Source organism: Drosophila simulans, chromosome 2L, assembly GCF_016746395.2.
Source record: "Drosophila simulans strain w501 chromosome 2L, Prin_Dsim_3.1, whole genome shotgun sequence".
Taxonomy (NCBI): Eukaryota; Metazoa; Arthropoda; class Insecta; order Diptera; family Drosophilidae; genus Drosophila; species Drosophila simulans.
Genome location: NC_052520.2, coordinates 11,824,202 through 11,840,699, shown reverse-complemented (window position 1 = coordinate 11,840,699; position 16,498 = coordinate 11,824,202). Strand labels below are relative to the sequence as shown.

The 16,498-nt window shown below is 41.3% G+C and overlaps 3 protein-coding genes across 3 annotated transcripts; all 3 read right to left on the bottom strand.

The window, feature by feature from the left end:
• Nucleotides 1-5,814: 5,814 nt before the first annotated feature.
• On the bottom strand, nucleotides 5,815-6,412 carry LOC6732026. Its single transcript, XM_016180019.3, has 2 exons — nucleotides 6,294-6,412; nucleotides 5,815-6,223 (listed from the first exon to the last, which is right to left on the bottom strand). Exon 2 carries the CDS (start codon nucleotides 6,216-6,218, stop codon nucleotides 5,862-5,864), a length of 357 nt encoding a protein of 118 aa, XP_016024724.1. The 5' UTR covers nucleotides 6,219-6,223; nucleotides 6,294-6,412; the 3' UTR covers nucleotides 5,815-5,861.
• A 1,110-nt stretch (nucleotides 6,413-7,522) lies between these two features.
• LOC6732025 (bromodomain-containing protein DDB_G0280777) lies at nucleotides 7,523-10,169 on the bottom strand. The gene is made up of 2 exons (XM_039292748.2): nucleotides 10,057-10,169; nucleotides 7,523-9,313 (listed from the first exon to the last, which is right to left on the bottom strand). The coding sequence occupies exons 1-2, from the start codon at nucleotides 10,063-10,065 to the stop codon at nucleotides 7,904-7,906; spliced, it is 1,419 nt and encodes a 472-aa protein (XP_039148682.1). The 5' UTR covers nucleotides 10,066-10,169; the 3' UTR covers nucleotides 7,523-7,903.
• A 4,727-nt stretch (nucleotides 10,170-14,896) lies between these two features.
• LOC6732024 (odorant receptor 33c) lies at nucleotides 14,897-16,430 on the bottom strand. The gene is made up of 2 exons (XM_016180017.3): nucleotides 15,516-16,430; nucleotides 14,897-15,436 (listed from the first exon to the last, which is right to left on the bottom strand). The coding sequence occupies exons 1-2, from the start codon at nucleotides 16,244-16,246 to the stop codon at nucleotides 15,016-15,018; spliced, it is 1,152 nt and encodes a 383-aa protein (XP_016024722.1). The 5' UTR covers nucleotides 16,247-16,430; the 3' UTR covers nucleotides 14,897-15,015.
• Between the last annotated feature and the right edge of the window lie 68 nt (nucleotides 16,431-16,498).

Genomic DNA, 16,498 nt, shown 5'->3' with positions numbered 1-16,498 from the left:
CATATCATCTTTCCCATATAATAAAATGTTAATTTTTTAATACACACCTACACACAATTACCAAGTAGAGCATGGAAATGCTCTTAATCTACCCGCTACCTAATTAGTTTATGCACCATTATAATTTTTAATTGCCTCTGCTCGCCGCAAACAAGATGGAAAATGCTGTGCAGAAGGAGCGGGAAAATTTCAATTGTAATTTTATGCAACACGCAGCCGCAAAATGATTTTCACAGCAAATTATGCGGCCAACCGCAGTTGTAGCCATGGAACATGCAACATGGATTTCCCACGCATGCCCCCAATGAATGAATGTATGAGTATATATATACAGATATGTATCTCTACAGCGCAGAAGCGACTTCCGCGATTTGAACCTGCCGCAGAAAGAGAAGAAACCAAATTTGCGTTTTTGATTAAATCGTGGGATAGATCAAAGCCATCTTATCAGGGACAATGTTTTGGCCAACGTGGGACAGAAACCGCTGGGTGTTCAGGTTTTAGTTCGCACTATGGGATGAGAATTTCGAGTCTAAGAATGACGGAAGTGGTGGCTGCTAAAAGATTTTCTCCCAATGCTGACGGATTCATGAACCAATTAACTTGTTTTTTATTGATTTTATTTCTAGAATTTCATAAACTAAATGAAGATTTGAAGAGTTTCCAATGCATGCAGGTGAGTAATCCAATTTAAAGTGACAAAAGAAGAAAAGAAAATATACCATCTAATGGTATATAGATCTCGGCACAGTTAATGGCACTGGAAGAATTCACGGGGTAATTTTTATACAACCCGTGATCTCTTAGTGGCATCTATGGTGCGAGAATAAAACATCCAAAATGAAACGAAATCCAAAACAATCAAAGTTAAAAACGTGCTAATGTGAACTGCATTGAATCGGTAGCTCAAACGAAATCAATTCTTTCTCTTATGAAAGTAAATTAATAATTAGAGCGGCCTAATTAGCACCTTCAATCGCAGAGTGAGAACCAAAAAACAATCTAATTCATAAATTTCAAATCTACAGGCAGGGAAAACCTTTCAAAAAAATGGTAAAAAAAAAACAGTGCTGAGAAAGAGAATTGAAGGGAATGGAGAGTTTATGGTGGCAGCCTTGAAAAATCACCTTTCACACCGCCTAGAGTTCCCGCTTCTCTCGCTTATTTTTTGTAAATTCTTTTTTTTTTTTACCCACAATTAACAGTTCAATGAACCAGGTTGCCGCCGATTCTTCGCAGTCCCTTGAAGTTCCAGCCCAGCGGATGGAAGAAGAAACGAACTCACAAAGTACCAATCTCCCGAAGAATAGCACAAAGCCCATGGATAATAGCCCAATGGAGCTGTTGGGCATGCCATCGCTACAACAACAAAAAAAAAAAGAAGAAAAGATACATACAGATACAAAAAAATAAAGGCTAAGCGAGGTAAAAAAAAAGATAATTAACTTTTTTTCTTTTAGCACTAAGTATGCCAAAGAGGAAGCACTAACAACAGCAACAGCAAGAAATTACAACACATTACAATGGATGGGGGCATTCGGCAAGTGTGAGAGCGTTCCCTTAAGTCGGCGCTACCCGTCTCTTTCTTTCCCCACACAGCCGTCTCTTTCCAACGCTAAACGCTTCAATGATTTTGTCATGCATAAATTTTGCAGGTTTGCTGAAATTTCTGCACTCCGCCGGGCGAGAATCAAATAAATTCCGGCACAAAACTCTTTTTCCCTTCTGGCCAAGTTCCGCTCGAGCACATTTATGCGGAAAAAGAGGGGTCTTTTTAATGATGACGCTTCCTGTTGGCCGGCCGCACATATATTTATGAGACACCTTGGCGTTGATAAGTCCCAGACGAAGCTTCAATTGAAATTTGTACTTAATTAAGTCTGGTATGGCGAACCGGCTTTTCTTTGATCATCGACTGTCAAGGAATTCTGAGAATTCGTCAAGTTGACTACACTTGGGAGCAATTATTCACTTAGGCTTAAAAACATTATTTTTTAAACGGGAAAATAGAATTTATAAATATTTTATCAAAATAAAAGGTGGAAAAATAATTGTAGAAAGAAAAAACTGTAGAAATTCTATAGCAAACTATATAAGATTAACATACTCAACTATTTCGACTTCTTTAATTAATACTTATGTAGATATGTATATTTTTGAAAATAATTTTTTTAAATCATAAAAAAAATCATAAAATTTTATTAGTTTTCCAATAAATCAAGCAAGCAAATAAATAAATTTACAATATTAATTTGGTTTTTCTTGAATGTGTTTTCGGTTGACTTTTAAATAAAAACCAAAATAACAATGTGACTAACGAGCTGCAACAAAGTTGCATATTTTTCGTGTTATAAATAATGATATTGTTAATGCGATCTGCATTCCATTCGTTCATTATATTAGTTACGGAAGTGCATACATATATATATCTAGCCAGCTGGTAGGGAAAACAAATTTATTGGCGGCAAATGGTTTAAATTTCTGCATAATTCAATGCGCACGCGTTCTGGTTTTAGTTTCGGCAATTTTCTTCTCCTTTATTTTCCCGCAGACACAGCTGCAGAAAATGGTCAAGAAAACTTGGTGGGAACCATATGGAGAGGGGACGAAGGAGGAGGAAGTAGTTGGGCCTGCTCCGATTCGGAATCATTAAATAGACGACAGGCGAAATCGAAATTGCAGTGCCAAAGTTGCCGCCTGCTGTTGTGGCAGTTGCAGCTTTTTGAAATCTGAGATGGGAAGATAGTTCTTCTTATCTAGGTACTTACTTTTTGGTAGTACAGCTGCACTTTTTATTACACACATCCCTAAAACTTGTTGATATTAATATCATTTTATATTGTCCAAACTTTTAAGAAAACATTACAGATTAAAAAGGAAAACATTATACATTAATAGTTTTTTTTTACTGTTCTGACGATAGCCATTTTTAGAAGTTACACACACATGCTTCCTAATTTGCATACTAATTAGCCAATAAAAATCTTAGAAAATAGTTCAAGACTATGTAAAGCTCAACTCAACTTTAAATAATAATTATAATCCACCAATTGATGAATAATAAAAAATATGCATTGGAGCTGATCTTATTCTTAGTCGTTTTATACGGTGGGACTACAAGCTGTACCTAAAGTTACGATTTGTACCTGAATCCTTCGCATCACTGTGGTAAGTTGTTGTTGCTGGTGTCGCAGGGTTGTTGGGAAAATTTGAAAATTACCTTTAATCAGAGCGAAAATGAGATGGCTAATTTGAGTGTGCCGGAATCGGAATTTGGCTGGAAAATGGAAAATGCCGACTGTGGGAATTGCAGTTCCTGTCATTTCGGTCAGTGGGAAAACTTTTTTTGGCGTGGGTGGGCAACAGAGACAGCAGCTGTGCGTCGGAATGCGTTTCGTCTCTTTCCCACTTCCTTGATCCTAAACTTGATGAGAACTGGACTTGGTTCACATAAACAAAAGAAGTCGCTGACCATGTTATGCAAAATTGCCGCACAGCACAAAAAGATCTAAGATAAAGCAGTGGACTTAAACATCGAAAGATAAACATAGGTGGATGGACTGCTAAGCTAAAGATAATCACCAATTGTGTGGTTCCAACATCTTATTTCGATTTTTAGATCTTAATTATTGGAATGTATACATCTTTTTAGCAGACTGTTTTAATTTGTTTATTTTGCCCAAAATATAGCATTTTCTGTTTATACCTATCAAAAGTTGACAAAGAACTTGAGCTATATTTTATCATATTATAAATGTTTTCCTAGGTGCTCCGATTTTTCTCGCCGTGCAGTCAGAAAGAGAGGCAGCTAGCACGCGTTGCGCTCGCCTGTTTTGATCTATGAGCTGCGATTACGAGGCGCAGCTAAAAGCTGCACAAATAAAGCGCGGCGATCTGCTCAAGTTGATCCCCAAGTGAGGCAGCTGCTGCGGATTTTTGCTCCGTTGCTGCCAGCAGTTGCAAATGATGATGAGGCAGCGGCATCAACAACAATAACAGCCGCCACAGCCGCAGCAACGCGACTCGGGCCAGGAGGCCATGACAAGCGACAAGTTGTCGTTAGGCCCAAAATTAGATGCATTTTGTATGCCAGGCATAGATCGCAGGCGAGAGCAATAGCTTACATAGCGAAAAATAAAGAATCCTTTCAATGATATAAAAGTAGTTTTAAATACCATCTGTCGTACAATCGCTTATGTACAAATGGTTTTCTATAAAACTCTGTTAAGGATTTCTTCCACTTCATTGCATAATCTGCAGCTCTTTTTTCCCTCAGTGTAGCCATTCACCTATGTGGGAAAGAGAAGGCCAGCCGGCGAGCTGACTGCAGTTATAGGCTTAGGGTAAACATTTGGCGACGCATCAATGCAGCTGGCCAAGAGCTACAAAAACAGCAACTACAACAACAATAGCGAAACATCAACCAGCAACAACAAGCACAACAACAACAGCAACAACATTAAGCTGCAGCTTGTGGAGTGTGCAAATATTTTAGCAGCAATTTTCAGCTTAAATGCCTGCAAAACGAGGCGCATCGTGTGCCCAACAGCTTTTGGCGGCTCAGAGGTTTTCTTATTTTTTTTTTTATGTATGTATTTCCCACTAGCATGCGGTATAATTATGTCCTAAAGTTGGAAACAAAATTCGTTGCGAATTATATGCGAAATTGTACTATTTAATTGTTAATACCAACTGTTTCTGCTTTTGGATTAAATAGTTAAATGGTTCTTATATATAAAGAATATAGAAATTTGGCCAGAATAAAATGTTGCAAAATTAAAATATTTTACTTTATTTTTTACTTTATTTAAAAATCAACTTGCATTATATAAAAAAATCTGCTTAAATCAAAGCCCGCTTTTACTCGCTATTACCTAGCATATGAATATGTAAGTACATCTTGTGAATCACCTGCCAATTAGTAGGAATCACACACAAAAGGGGTTACTGATATATATTAGTTGTACAAATTCAAAATAAAATAATAATTATTTCATTACAACGGAATCTTGTGAAGAACCAATATCTAGAATAAAACCCCCAATTAATAGGAAGCATACTCTGATTTCGATTACCTGGCAATTAAGTAATATCTGAAACGAGACAGAGAAGCCCTTAGAACCAGATACTCAGATAGTAGTTCTCTCTGTTATTCAGATACTCGCTCTCTCCGGAGCTTCGGGGAATTTCCTAGTGCTAATTAGTAAGCGGCGTACACGTGATGGCAATGACTCTTGATATCGGTTCATAGATCTCACAATGCAAAACAGATACCCGGTTGTTCTCAGTTCCAAAGATCTCTGATATCACTGATAGCTCAGCTCTCGTATTGCGTCAATGTGTGACGACCTCGAAGGCGGATCTACGTAGATATCCCTAAATCAGAATCCAAAGATCGGTTTTTGTTTTGGTAATTCTCCGCTGGTTGGGTTTGTCCCTGAATTTGTGCAGCAACCCCGTTCCCGATTCGAGTTTCCGTTATGCCACCCCCTTCCACAGATCTCGTTGCGTGTTGATTGATTTTATGCGAATTTCTGATACAAATTTATTAACAATTCAAATTGCAAGTTGAAGTTAAAAACTCAAGGCAAAAAGAACGGAAAGAGTTGGTTTGAAATTCAGTGGCTGTCAAACTGTTTTGGTTCGAGCCTACAAAGCGCTTAGCATAGAAACCAACCAAAATGGTGAGTTTAGCTGTTTGCCTTACTACGCTGCGGTGAGTTTATTTATTTGAAATTATTTTCACTTGTTTTCTGTGAACATTAATATTTTGAATATTCCTAGCTTTAAAAGTAAGTATATAAATAAATCGTCTTTGTATGATATCATGGCTTATTTATTAATGAAATTATTGTCACCAACTACTTGCTTACATATTCAATCTTTCGCTTTTGCAACTCATCAATTCTTTTTGAGTATTCATCTGCGGATTGTTTGGCGCGAAGAGTAGCTTCATTTAAGTCGTAAATCGAAAACGGGTGATAGTTGTATGTGAACATTTTCGTCTGCCCATCAACCAGTTGATCCTGATTTTGAACACATTTTGGGCTTATAAAGTAGGGTAGCTTCATATTGGACACACCGTCCACTTCCTCAGCTTTTTGTTCAAATTTTTCTTCGGGACTTGCGTAGGATTTAATCAATGTCGGGAATCTGCGAAAATGGGTCAGTGGCCAGTTGGCTAGTTTCTTTGCGCTGCCTCTGATTGTGGTCAACATTTTTCCTGGAAACGGAGACAGGAAGTAGTAGAGGTTTTTTGGGGTGATGTCCAAAAGTCAAGAGGGTTCACTTACTAGCTATGTTTTTTTCTCGTTTTTTGAGCTCTGAGCTCGAAATCGGTTTTTTTGTGCTACTTTATTTGTGTGCCACAGACTTGACATTCGCAGCGCAGGCAAACTGTTTTCCAGTTCTTTAGCACTTGTTTTTCTTTTCCCGCTCTTCCTTCTGCCCATGTCAAGCCCATTGTCAAGCCGAAGGGCTTAAGGCAACCAGTCGGGCTGCGCTTTTGATGAACTTTTAAGTGATTTCCTGGCGAGGACTCACTTGCGTCATGCACAACAGCTGCAAGTAGCTCACCATGTCACTTCACCAGGGGCTTTTTATTTAATTTACCAAATTTTGACGTTAACCGATGTCGCTGAGGCGCTAAAGTTGTGCAGCTTGTCATTACTTTAAAGCTTAGCACGTTGTATACGAGATTTAATTCCAAAAATCAGTATTAAGCGTATTTATTTGGTTTGATAAGAAACTGGTGAAAATAGTGAAATTTATTTATATCTGCCTTCTAATCTTGGGCTTCAAAAGGACTTAAAAGCTGTCAAATAGAAGCAACGTTTTTATTTCAATGAATACACTAGATTTCCCCATTAAAAATAAATGGTTGCTTAATCAGATTTATTAACACCTTAGAACTTAAATCAAAATGTGTACAAAGTTAAGCTTGGGAATTTACTAAGTATTTCCCGCAATCTCCCAATCGATGTGGTTTTCACCCGACCACAATTTTCATTCGCCTCCGACTGGTTTTCATTACCTTTTGCCACTTTGTTATTGCCTTGGCATCCTAACAGCCACAGCAAAGCTAACCTTTCCTCCCTTCCCAAGTCAAACACTCGAGTGCAACTTTATTTTTAAGTGTACACGAGACAAACTTTATGGAATGGAGCAGAAAACTTTCAGCATTCCCTCCCCGCTGTTTATTATTAAAAAATTTGTAGCCATTCCGCTGACTGTCCCAAGGAAACTTGGCTCCAGGGTTTATGGCCAAGTTGCGTGCACACGTGTCCATGAAGGTTGAATTGTGGGGCAGGAAAGTGGGAGAGGGGCGAAACTCGTGTGTGAAAGTGCAGCATCCATGACCAAAGTGTCAGAGTCCATGAAAGGCGATTAGGGTCAACTGGCTTTGGTTAGTTGGTCAGAAGGAGTGCAAGAGCCAAAACGAAAAATCCTTTTACCACCTGTGGACGACGCTCAAATCTGGTGCTGGTAAGTTAGCCGGACTTAATTGGCAAGTTGACACGAATTAAGTTTTGCAAAAGAGCATGCCGACTTCGTTGAAGTCTAGCAGCCTTCCTTGAATAATCTGGTTTATTTTTTTTTACATTTTCACATTGATGCAGTTGACTAACTAATAGAGTAACACAAAAACAATTAAACTTAGGACTAAAGTTAGCGGAACGGAAAGCGTTAGAGCTGGGGTTAAATTCTTGGCAGAGTTTGCTGTATGCATTAGATGGGACGAAAAGCTGAGAGAATTACCAAAATCCCCGATTCTAGATTCGATCTAGAACTTATAGTCTAAACATATTCGTGGTCCGGTTGGCAGATCGCTGAGGTCGCTGGTTGGAGTTTCGTATGAGTTCAGTTGAAGATTGGGTTGAGTCATCTCGCTTTTCTGGAGTATTTACCAGTTCTTGGAGCGACGTTCGGCGCTGTTGGAACGCAACTCCTCGCTCTCCCGCCGACTATCTGCACGGTCATCCAGTCTGTCCAGCTGCCAGAGATCGTTGTTCAGCAGGCGGCGTCCATTGGACCAACTCAAGGCGGCTCCAGCTCGTGCAGCATTGCCATTCAGCCGGGTGGTTATCAATCCGTTAAGGTTTCCAGACTCCAAAAGCAGTGGCGAACTGATCAGTTGAGCCTGAACGGTGGCACTGGATGGCTGACTAAGGATCAGCGGCTGGGAGCTGCGATCGATGGTGATGCGAGCATTGGGCAACTGGCGCCAGGCCTCAAGATCGCGTTCCCTGGTCAGCAGAGTGGTAGTTCTCGAGGAGCTGGTGGTGGTGCTGCCGGGCAGGCGGGAGGCGAGCAAAGTGGGTGGATGGGAGACCACGGTGGCCTGAATGCTGGGCAGGCTTTGGGCTAGGAGTAGGGTCTGCTGGTCGAGCAATCGCTGGTTCTGACTCTGACGACGATCCGCTTGCTGCCGGCGATCCTCGCGGTCACGCTGCTCCCGATCCCGCTGTTCCCGATCCCGGAGTTCACGATCACGGAGTTCACGCTCGCGCAGCTCCCGTTCCCGGAGTTCCTGTTCCCGCTGCTGGCGCTCACGCTGTTCCCGCTCACGCTGCTCCCGCTCCCGCTGCTCACGATCACGCTCCTCGCGATCCCGCTGCTCCTGGAGGCGCTGCAGATCCCTCAATTGCTGCTCTTGCTGCAGACGCTGCTGCTCCTGCTGTTGCACCTGCTGTTGGAACTGCTCCATGAGCTGTTGGGCCTGGTTGCGAGCCTGATTCTCAGATTCCCGACGATTCTGCGCCTCCAGCTGGAGTTGGCTGGCCTGTTGGGCTTCCACCAGAGATCGGGCTTCCGCAATGGCCTGGGCGGTGAGACGGGTCTGCAGTTCCTCGAGGCTGTTGAAACGGGACGAAGTGGAGGCGGAGAGCCTTTGCTGCTGCTGCTGCTGCTCATCCAGACGCTGCTTGGACACAATGGCATTGAAGCCACTCACATCATCGGCCGTGTACTCCACAATGCGACGGGTGCCATCGGGTTCGATCAGGGAGTACTGACCCTTCACCAGGTCGCCATCGCGCTTCTCCTCCTGCCGCTTGTCATCGCCGGTCAGTGAGTCCCTCACATCGTAGGCAAAACTGTACTGGGGACGACTGTCGTAATCCTCGTTGGAATTGGGTGCCAAGGTGGTGGCATCATCGTCATCGTTGTTATCATCTCGGTTCAGATCCCCACGCAGCTGCTGTTGCTGCTGAAGGTTGGAGGACTTGGCGAGCTGGCTAAGATCGATGGGACGCAGGTATGCCGAGTTGGCCACATTGCAGGTGAGGAGACTCAGGCAGAGCAACAAGTATGTCTGGAATTGGAAAGGATTCGCACAGGATTCGAATTAAATAGTTATCCGGTATAAATCACCCATTGGCCTCATCAATTTGTCATTCCACAATGGCTTTCCCTTTTTATTTGTTAGTTGCGAGGGTCATAAATTAAAAACGACAACAGGCGATTCTGAACAAAAAGTTGTTGGGATTTGTTGGCTTGTCTGACTCTATTGGCTGTCAAGTTTACAAAAAGAATAAGCTCAGTTGTCGGGAACAATAGTATAAAATACACTGATAGCTGTTGGTGGATAAATAATTCACTTTCCACATTGAAATAGCAAATAATCTTGAATGTTTTAAATTTTAGTATCATTAACTCCGTGACAGATTTAATAACTTATTAAATGACTTTTGCATTTTAGAAAATATTTTAGTTAAATTTTCATTTACTCAATTTTTTTTTTCTCTTTTTTCACAATGAACGAAAAATTATTGAGTTAAAAATGGCAGGAAAAATTATTATCCAAATATATGCAAAACATAATATATTATCCTATCGTTTTTATACTGGTTTTTATCCCCAACCAAGCGCAGTTGATTTCCATTTGGCTTATGCCACATCTCTGGGCTTTTAAATTGGCCTAAAACGCTATGGCCCTTATCGTTTTGTATTTTTGATTATCCTGATTTATGGCCCCAACTTCCACTTTGCCGGATTTACATGGCGGCAGAACAACAACGAATATTTATGGCCGGCAGCGGTTGACGGAAAACTTACCCGTTTCATGGCTGCTGACGTTAAGTATACGACTAGTTGGCTGCTGGTTATTTGTTTGGCTACTGCTGCTGTTTCCCGTTTGCTGCCGATGGCGAACTGATGCCACCACCAACGCCCACTGGCCATTTTATAACGACAGGGCATAAAAGGGCCATCGCCAGAACCAGACCACACCTGATATGCCGGCCACCAGCTTTCAAATTTGTTTAGTTAAGGTTACAAATGACCTTCCCGAGGCACTGATACACAGATACAGATGCAGATTAATTGGAGCTGCACTGCAGCATTCACTTTTGAGCCATTGCAGTACGAAATTGTCACCCACTGGGCCAAAACCGGGCGGCAAATCGGTTGACGCTTATGAAAACGGCCAGCAAACATTGCGTACGGAAATTGGAAATAGGCCTGTCTTTGTGGCGCTTCGGTCTCATGAATTTGAAATTTTGTAATCCCTCCTCCATCCGAATGAGATCCGATTGCAAAATGCTCCACAAAAAAATTAGAAACCAGGCGTTGGCATAGGAGGCAAAAAAAAAGGGGGAAATTCGATAGCTGACCACAAGTAAGTAAAAGAGGCTCCAGGCTGGAACGGTCACCTTAATGGACTTCCCCTGTAACCAGGCACACTTTATCGATTATCTCGGATTCATCATTATCCGACAGGTTTTTCATCATCATGCGTAGTAACAAGAGCTGTGGCTCATTTGTTGTCTTTTGCGTAGATAGTTTGTAGGAAGTGCATATATCTGGTCAACGGATGTGGGTTTTTGGGGGGCTTCCTTGATTCACGCAATCCAGGCGATTGATTTATGATTTGATGTAGGGAATTACACAGCTCTGTATGTTTTCCAATTTGGATTTGATTAAGAGTGGTAATTGTAAATTTCTATAGATTGTTCTTATTTTGTTTTCACTTAAATACCTTTTTACTCCCTTGTAATTATTGAATGCTTTTTAGTTTTATGAATAACTTGAATACCTATTATTTAGTTGTATAGACTGAGTTATAAGATAATAGTAACTAGAATCAGGAAAAGCAAGACAGTGGCCACAAATAGTAACTGATTGTAACTTAGACAAAGAGTCAATGACTCAGTACTGATTATTCGATGGTTTGCTTTACAACATCAATATAAACTGACAAATAGTGTGTCAGCAGCTATCAGTAAAATCTATACCCAGCGATTAATGTGCTCGACCTTAAAGTAATCTTTTATGAGACACTCATATATGAGTTGGACACATTAATAAGTCGGCTTTGGGATGCGTACTAACTTTATCAGCTGCAAAAACAAAAGTGGGGCCAAAACATCAACCCAGAACATCTGTGTCAGTGCGTTCGTAAACAAAAAGAAATCTCCAACGTGATCCAAACAAAGGGGCCCCAACAATAACAGGAGCCGAGCCAAAGGAAAACCCAAAAGCAAAAAAGCACAGGCAACTGGCTGGAAAAAATTGTCATGCATGACTAAAATACAAGAGTAAGAGCAGAATTGGCACTGCACAGGGAAAAGAAAGAAAGGAAACTAAATTGTCTAAAAAATATATACATATTACTTAAAAATTATGTTTTTAATAAGTTAACTTACAGCTTTCTAAAAAATTCAATAACTTAATCCCAAAATCCCCTTGCGTAGTGAGAGATTCTATATTTTTTCGCAGTGCAGAAACAGCGCAAAAAGCTAAAGACCTGATCCGCTCTGTTATTCATGCCGTGGAGCATAGTTTTAGGCGCCGCCAGTTCGGTTGTCCAACATGTTGGACACTTTTTCCAAACACCCAACCCCAACCACCCCCCTTAGCAACACCCCAGTTTTCCCTACCCCTGCCCCACACATCGCCAGCTCTGTTTGTCTTTGATGCGCGTTTTCCGCTTGTTTTTCTCGCTGGACGGGGGGAAAATTGAATGCCCAACAGCCGACAGTCGGCCACGTTGTAATTGAGTTGGCCGTGTGGAATGGGAAAATAGTTTTGCCAATTCCGACACGAATCGCAATGCAGTTGTACATGGAAAATCCCTATCCCTGCGCCGAGTACGTCGGGCCAATTTGCCGGGGGGTAATTAATCATTTTTCACTTTTTCATTCGATACAGAAAATGCGCTCAACAATTTCTCACCATTTGCAACTGCCAAAAGGCAATTAGAGTCGACACATTCACTGTATTAGCGTTCATTAAAAATCACATGCAATTGCCACCGTAATTTCAATTAAGTTTCTTGTGTATCTGCTGGTTTGGTTTTGTTTGTTTCAATTAAATTGTATTGCAATTAAATGCAAACGAAAAATATTTTATAGAGGAAATTTTATAAATTAAAACTAGTGATCAGTTGCATTGCTGTGCATTTTCTATATTATATATTTATTTAGCTTTAAAATTACTAGTTAACTTTAACATCAATGCTGTTGTGTAAGATGTTATCTGCCTTCATTAAAATAAAGAACTGCATATATTAACTGAGTGTAATGGCATTCTGTTGACTTTGGTGGAATATGCAACACCCAAAAGCAAAGCAAAATGCAACGAAAAGTGTGATTGCCTTAGTTCTGCATCCCCATTCCGAATTCCGTTGGGTTTGGCAATCAAATTGCGTTTTTCGGCCAGAGAAGGCAATTCAATCTGTGGTGGGAGGACTCGTGACCAGATCTCAGATCTACTTTTATGTACAGGAGGTGCACGGCTTTTCGGTCTGATGCCACCAATGCCAGGACTCTGATTGAGTGGAAGCCTCAACGGGGACTTTTTAGACAGAAAGCCGGGGTTCGGTTGAGTGTTTCAATTTATTTTTCATATTTTTGTTTAACCGCTTTTTGTTTTACTTTCCTATTTCAGGCAGGCGAAATTCCCCCGGTTCGCGCACAAAATACCAAAAGTTAAAATAAACAGCAGAGCCAGGAGTGCGGCGAAAGGAGCCAGTCGCCATCAGCCAGGAGCCAGGAGAGAGGAGCAAGGACAACATGCAGGAAGGCAGGAAACACTTGAAAAAGTATGCCAACAATATTTCTGCCATCTCTCGCCGCTCGGTGTCTGTGTGCTTTTGTGCTATTGAAAAGGAAATGAATGGCAGGCAGAAAAAGTTAAATCACCTCCAGCAATTGGGCCTGCTGTGGCTCCCAACTCTATGGATGGGTCTAAATGGGTGACTCGAATGGTTGGGCCCCTAGATGGTGTGGACTGTATTTTGAGTGCTGCTCCCTGGGGTGGCGTATGCGCAATATTCGCGCATCGGCCTCTAAGCTGCGGCTTGAGCCCCCACATTTGTCGCATTTTCTACTGTCCTCTGTGTGATTCTATTTTATTTCATTCCATTTCATTTTTTCGCATTCTTACTCGATTCGGTTTTGTTTTTCGATTTTCTATTTCCCGTGGGAAATTGCTTTCAATAATGACGCAAAGTGTTGCTGGGGGGATATTTTAATGGTTGCTTGGGCGCTATGCGTTCGACAGATAGCGCCATCTGTTGGCGACAAATTTTACCGACACAACCCCTTATCACACCTCTCACGCTGCACTGAGAGAAATGTGCGTTTTGAGCAGATCACTATGCCTTGGTTACCAGCAGGACAAACAAAATAACAAGTCATTACATATAGCTAAGAAAATGATGCAATTCTAAATTAATTTTGAATAGTACATTTTCAATATTTAAATAAAGCTTCTAAAACTTGAAGCTCAGTGTACCATTGACATCACTTCAGGCAATTTGTTCGCACACTCATCGTTGCGTTGGCATCAATAAATTGCCGCGGTAGCGTTGCGCTGCGTGTCCTTGGCCACATCCCACTCCTTCTTGCCACGAGTCCTTGGACAAGTGTGCGCCAACGTTTGTCCGGCGCCGCTTTCCTGTACACTTATGCAGTCCGTTGTCCATCGCACTTTTCCGGCATGCAACGCCAAGGGCTTTTCCTCATTTGCATTTCGAGCAAAAGGCTCGCCGTCCACTGAAATATTTTTAAATATATTTCTCATTTCCACGGCGGCATGTTCACGTTGCAAGGGGTTTCCAGTTTCGAGATGCTATCACGATTCATCTTCACAGCATCCACGTCGATTCACTTAAACTTATTCGCGGATGCTTTATTTAAAAATATAATAATAAATAAATAAATAAGTCAAGTGAGATACACAACTTTCCATTGCGTGTTGACCAAAAAAAAGTGCATCTTCAAATTTAACAGGTCACGTATCAAAAATTTAAGTCGTAAAGAATTGAAGATTAGTTATTACAGTTGTACTTATTATTATATATAATTTAAGAAATTTGAAGGTCTAGTTTGAGTATTTTTCAAAACCCATTCGCGATTATACTTTAAGTTCTAGGGTATGCCCAATAATTTGCCATCAAGAAACAGCGAAACTTAATGCAGTGGAAACATTTCAGAATTCAATTATTCCCGCTTGGTAAGAGTTTTAATTAAAAATCAGTCATATAATGTGCGTGTGAGCTCCGGGTGCTTAAAAATTGAGCATCGATTCGCAGAGGCTTTCAAGTTTGATTAAATTCATCGGATAAAAAAGGCAAAGCAACCGAAAATGTGTTTGCATCACGTACACACTTGTGGGTGCCCCAAAATGGCCCTAAATGAAAAATTCTGGGTCTCTCGTCAAAAGTTAATAAACAGAAAAAATAATAAAAATACGATACGACAAACCAAATGGGAGATATTTGCCATTTACCCAAAACCAAAAAGGCTATGAATTCAAAGTGATAATAAAACAATTTCAAGGGCAATTTGCAGACTATGAAAAAATACAACTTACATGCACTTCTTTTATACTTTTTTATTGATTGGCGTACAATTTTTTATTTTAATTACAGCAACACAAAGCAGTCTGATTCCATTGAGATTTATGCAAGGATTACAGCAACAAAATATACAAACAGAAATCAGAATCGAAATTGTGTATACGTAAACAATTCATTTAACTTTAATGTGCCATTGTTGTTCGTTGGAAACATCAGATTTTCCGTGTGGCAAACTGTTTATTTGCGTATCGCGACGGGGCCAAAAAGGCGAAAAAGGCATTCAAATTCAGCTCGATGAGACCTCCTGCCTTGATGACCCATCCCCGGTTTCCCAGTGTTAATTGTGTAAAGATAAGCAAATCGAATCGATGGTCCCTCGATTGATCGTACCATCTGCTGGAGAAGATCGCATATGGCAGCCGTTCCACCTCCTCGGCCACTTCGCTGGCAAAATAGCAGCTGGGAAAGAGCTGCACGCAGACCACTCCGAAGAAAACCAAGTAGTAGACCAGCGAGATGGTGTCGCCCACAAAGAAGAGCATGTAGGAGACAATGATGCACAGAGTGGCGCCACATCCGCCCAGCTGCACCAGTTGCACTTCGCTGATGGTCCGGCTCACCAGGTTGTGGAATCTGCACATTGAGTGCATCGTTTTTTTAACCAGTTAAAGTGAATAATCTTCTTTTCATAAGTTAGTTAATCAGAGCTTACCGCACCAAGAGTTTATGCTGCTCAATGTACTCCAGCAACCGCTGATGATTCGTCGCCGCCTCCTCCTCAAAGTATCCCAGTTGACCCATGCGTATGGACCACAAATGGATATGTCCGGCCAGAAGGCATAATGTCAGTGGGGTGTAGGTATCGTTTCCCAGCGCCTGGAAGCCTTCAACTAACATGCTGAATACCTGATAGCCCAAGGCCACTGCGCCCAGAAGGCGATTGCTCTCCAAGTCGAATGGGAAATAGGCTGGATAGAGAAGTTCCCATTTTCCGCTAATGACCTGAACGAAGACGCCGAACAGGAAAACCGCATAGACCATGCCAAAGCTGATATAGAGACATCTTGTAAAGCGCCTAGCATGACAATACACGTGATCCTGATAGTAGCGATGCTCCTGTTCGCTGGCAATAAATGTGTCTAACTGCTCGATCAGTGATTCGATTTCCACAATCTGCGGCAAGTGGTACAAGTGGGCCACGTGCTTCAGACTGCAGGCCACACAAGTCAGAGACATGGTCAGGTTCTTGAAGAAGTCAGCCGTAGATGGAAGTAGCAGAAGATGCAGTAGCAGGTGCAGTGGAAACCACAAGGTGACCAGGATGTGCAGCAACACCACGTACAGCTGGACAGGACGCGAGGAATCCTTGAAGAAAGTCGGTACCAGCAATCGCATGCAGATCCAAAATGGACGATAAAAACTAAGACTGTCGATAATGAACATCGTTCACCTAATGCACATTTCTCAGTAAGACTGGAGCTTTTATGCAGATGTCGAGGATACACGGCGAGAAATGATACCACTTTAAGCAAGGAGATGTTTATATATTCATATAGTTTTATTACATTTAAACATAAAATAGAGGCTTCTCATTTTTAAAATTATTATTAAATTAAAGTACTGTATGGCAACAAATCCATTTTATACACGAAACTTTAGTTATTGGACGCTCATTTTCATAATTTTCAACCAACG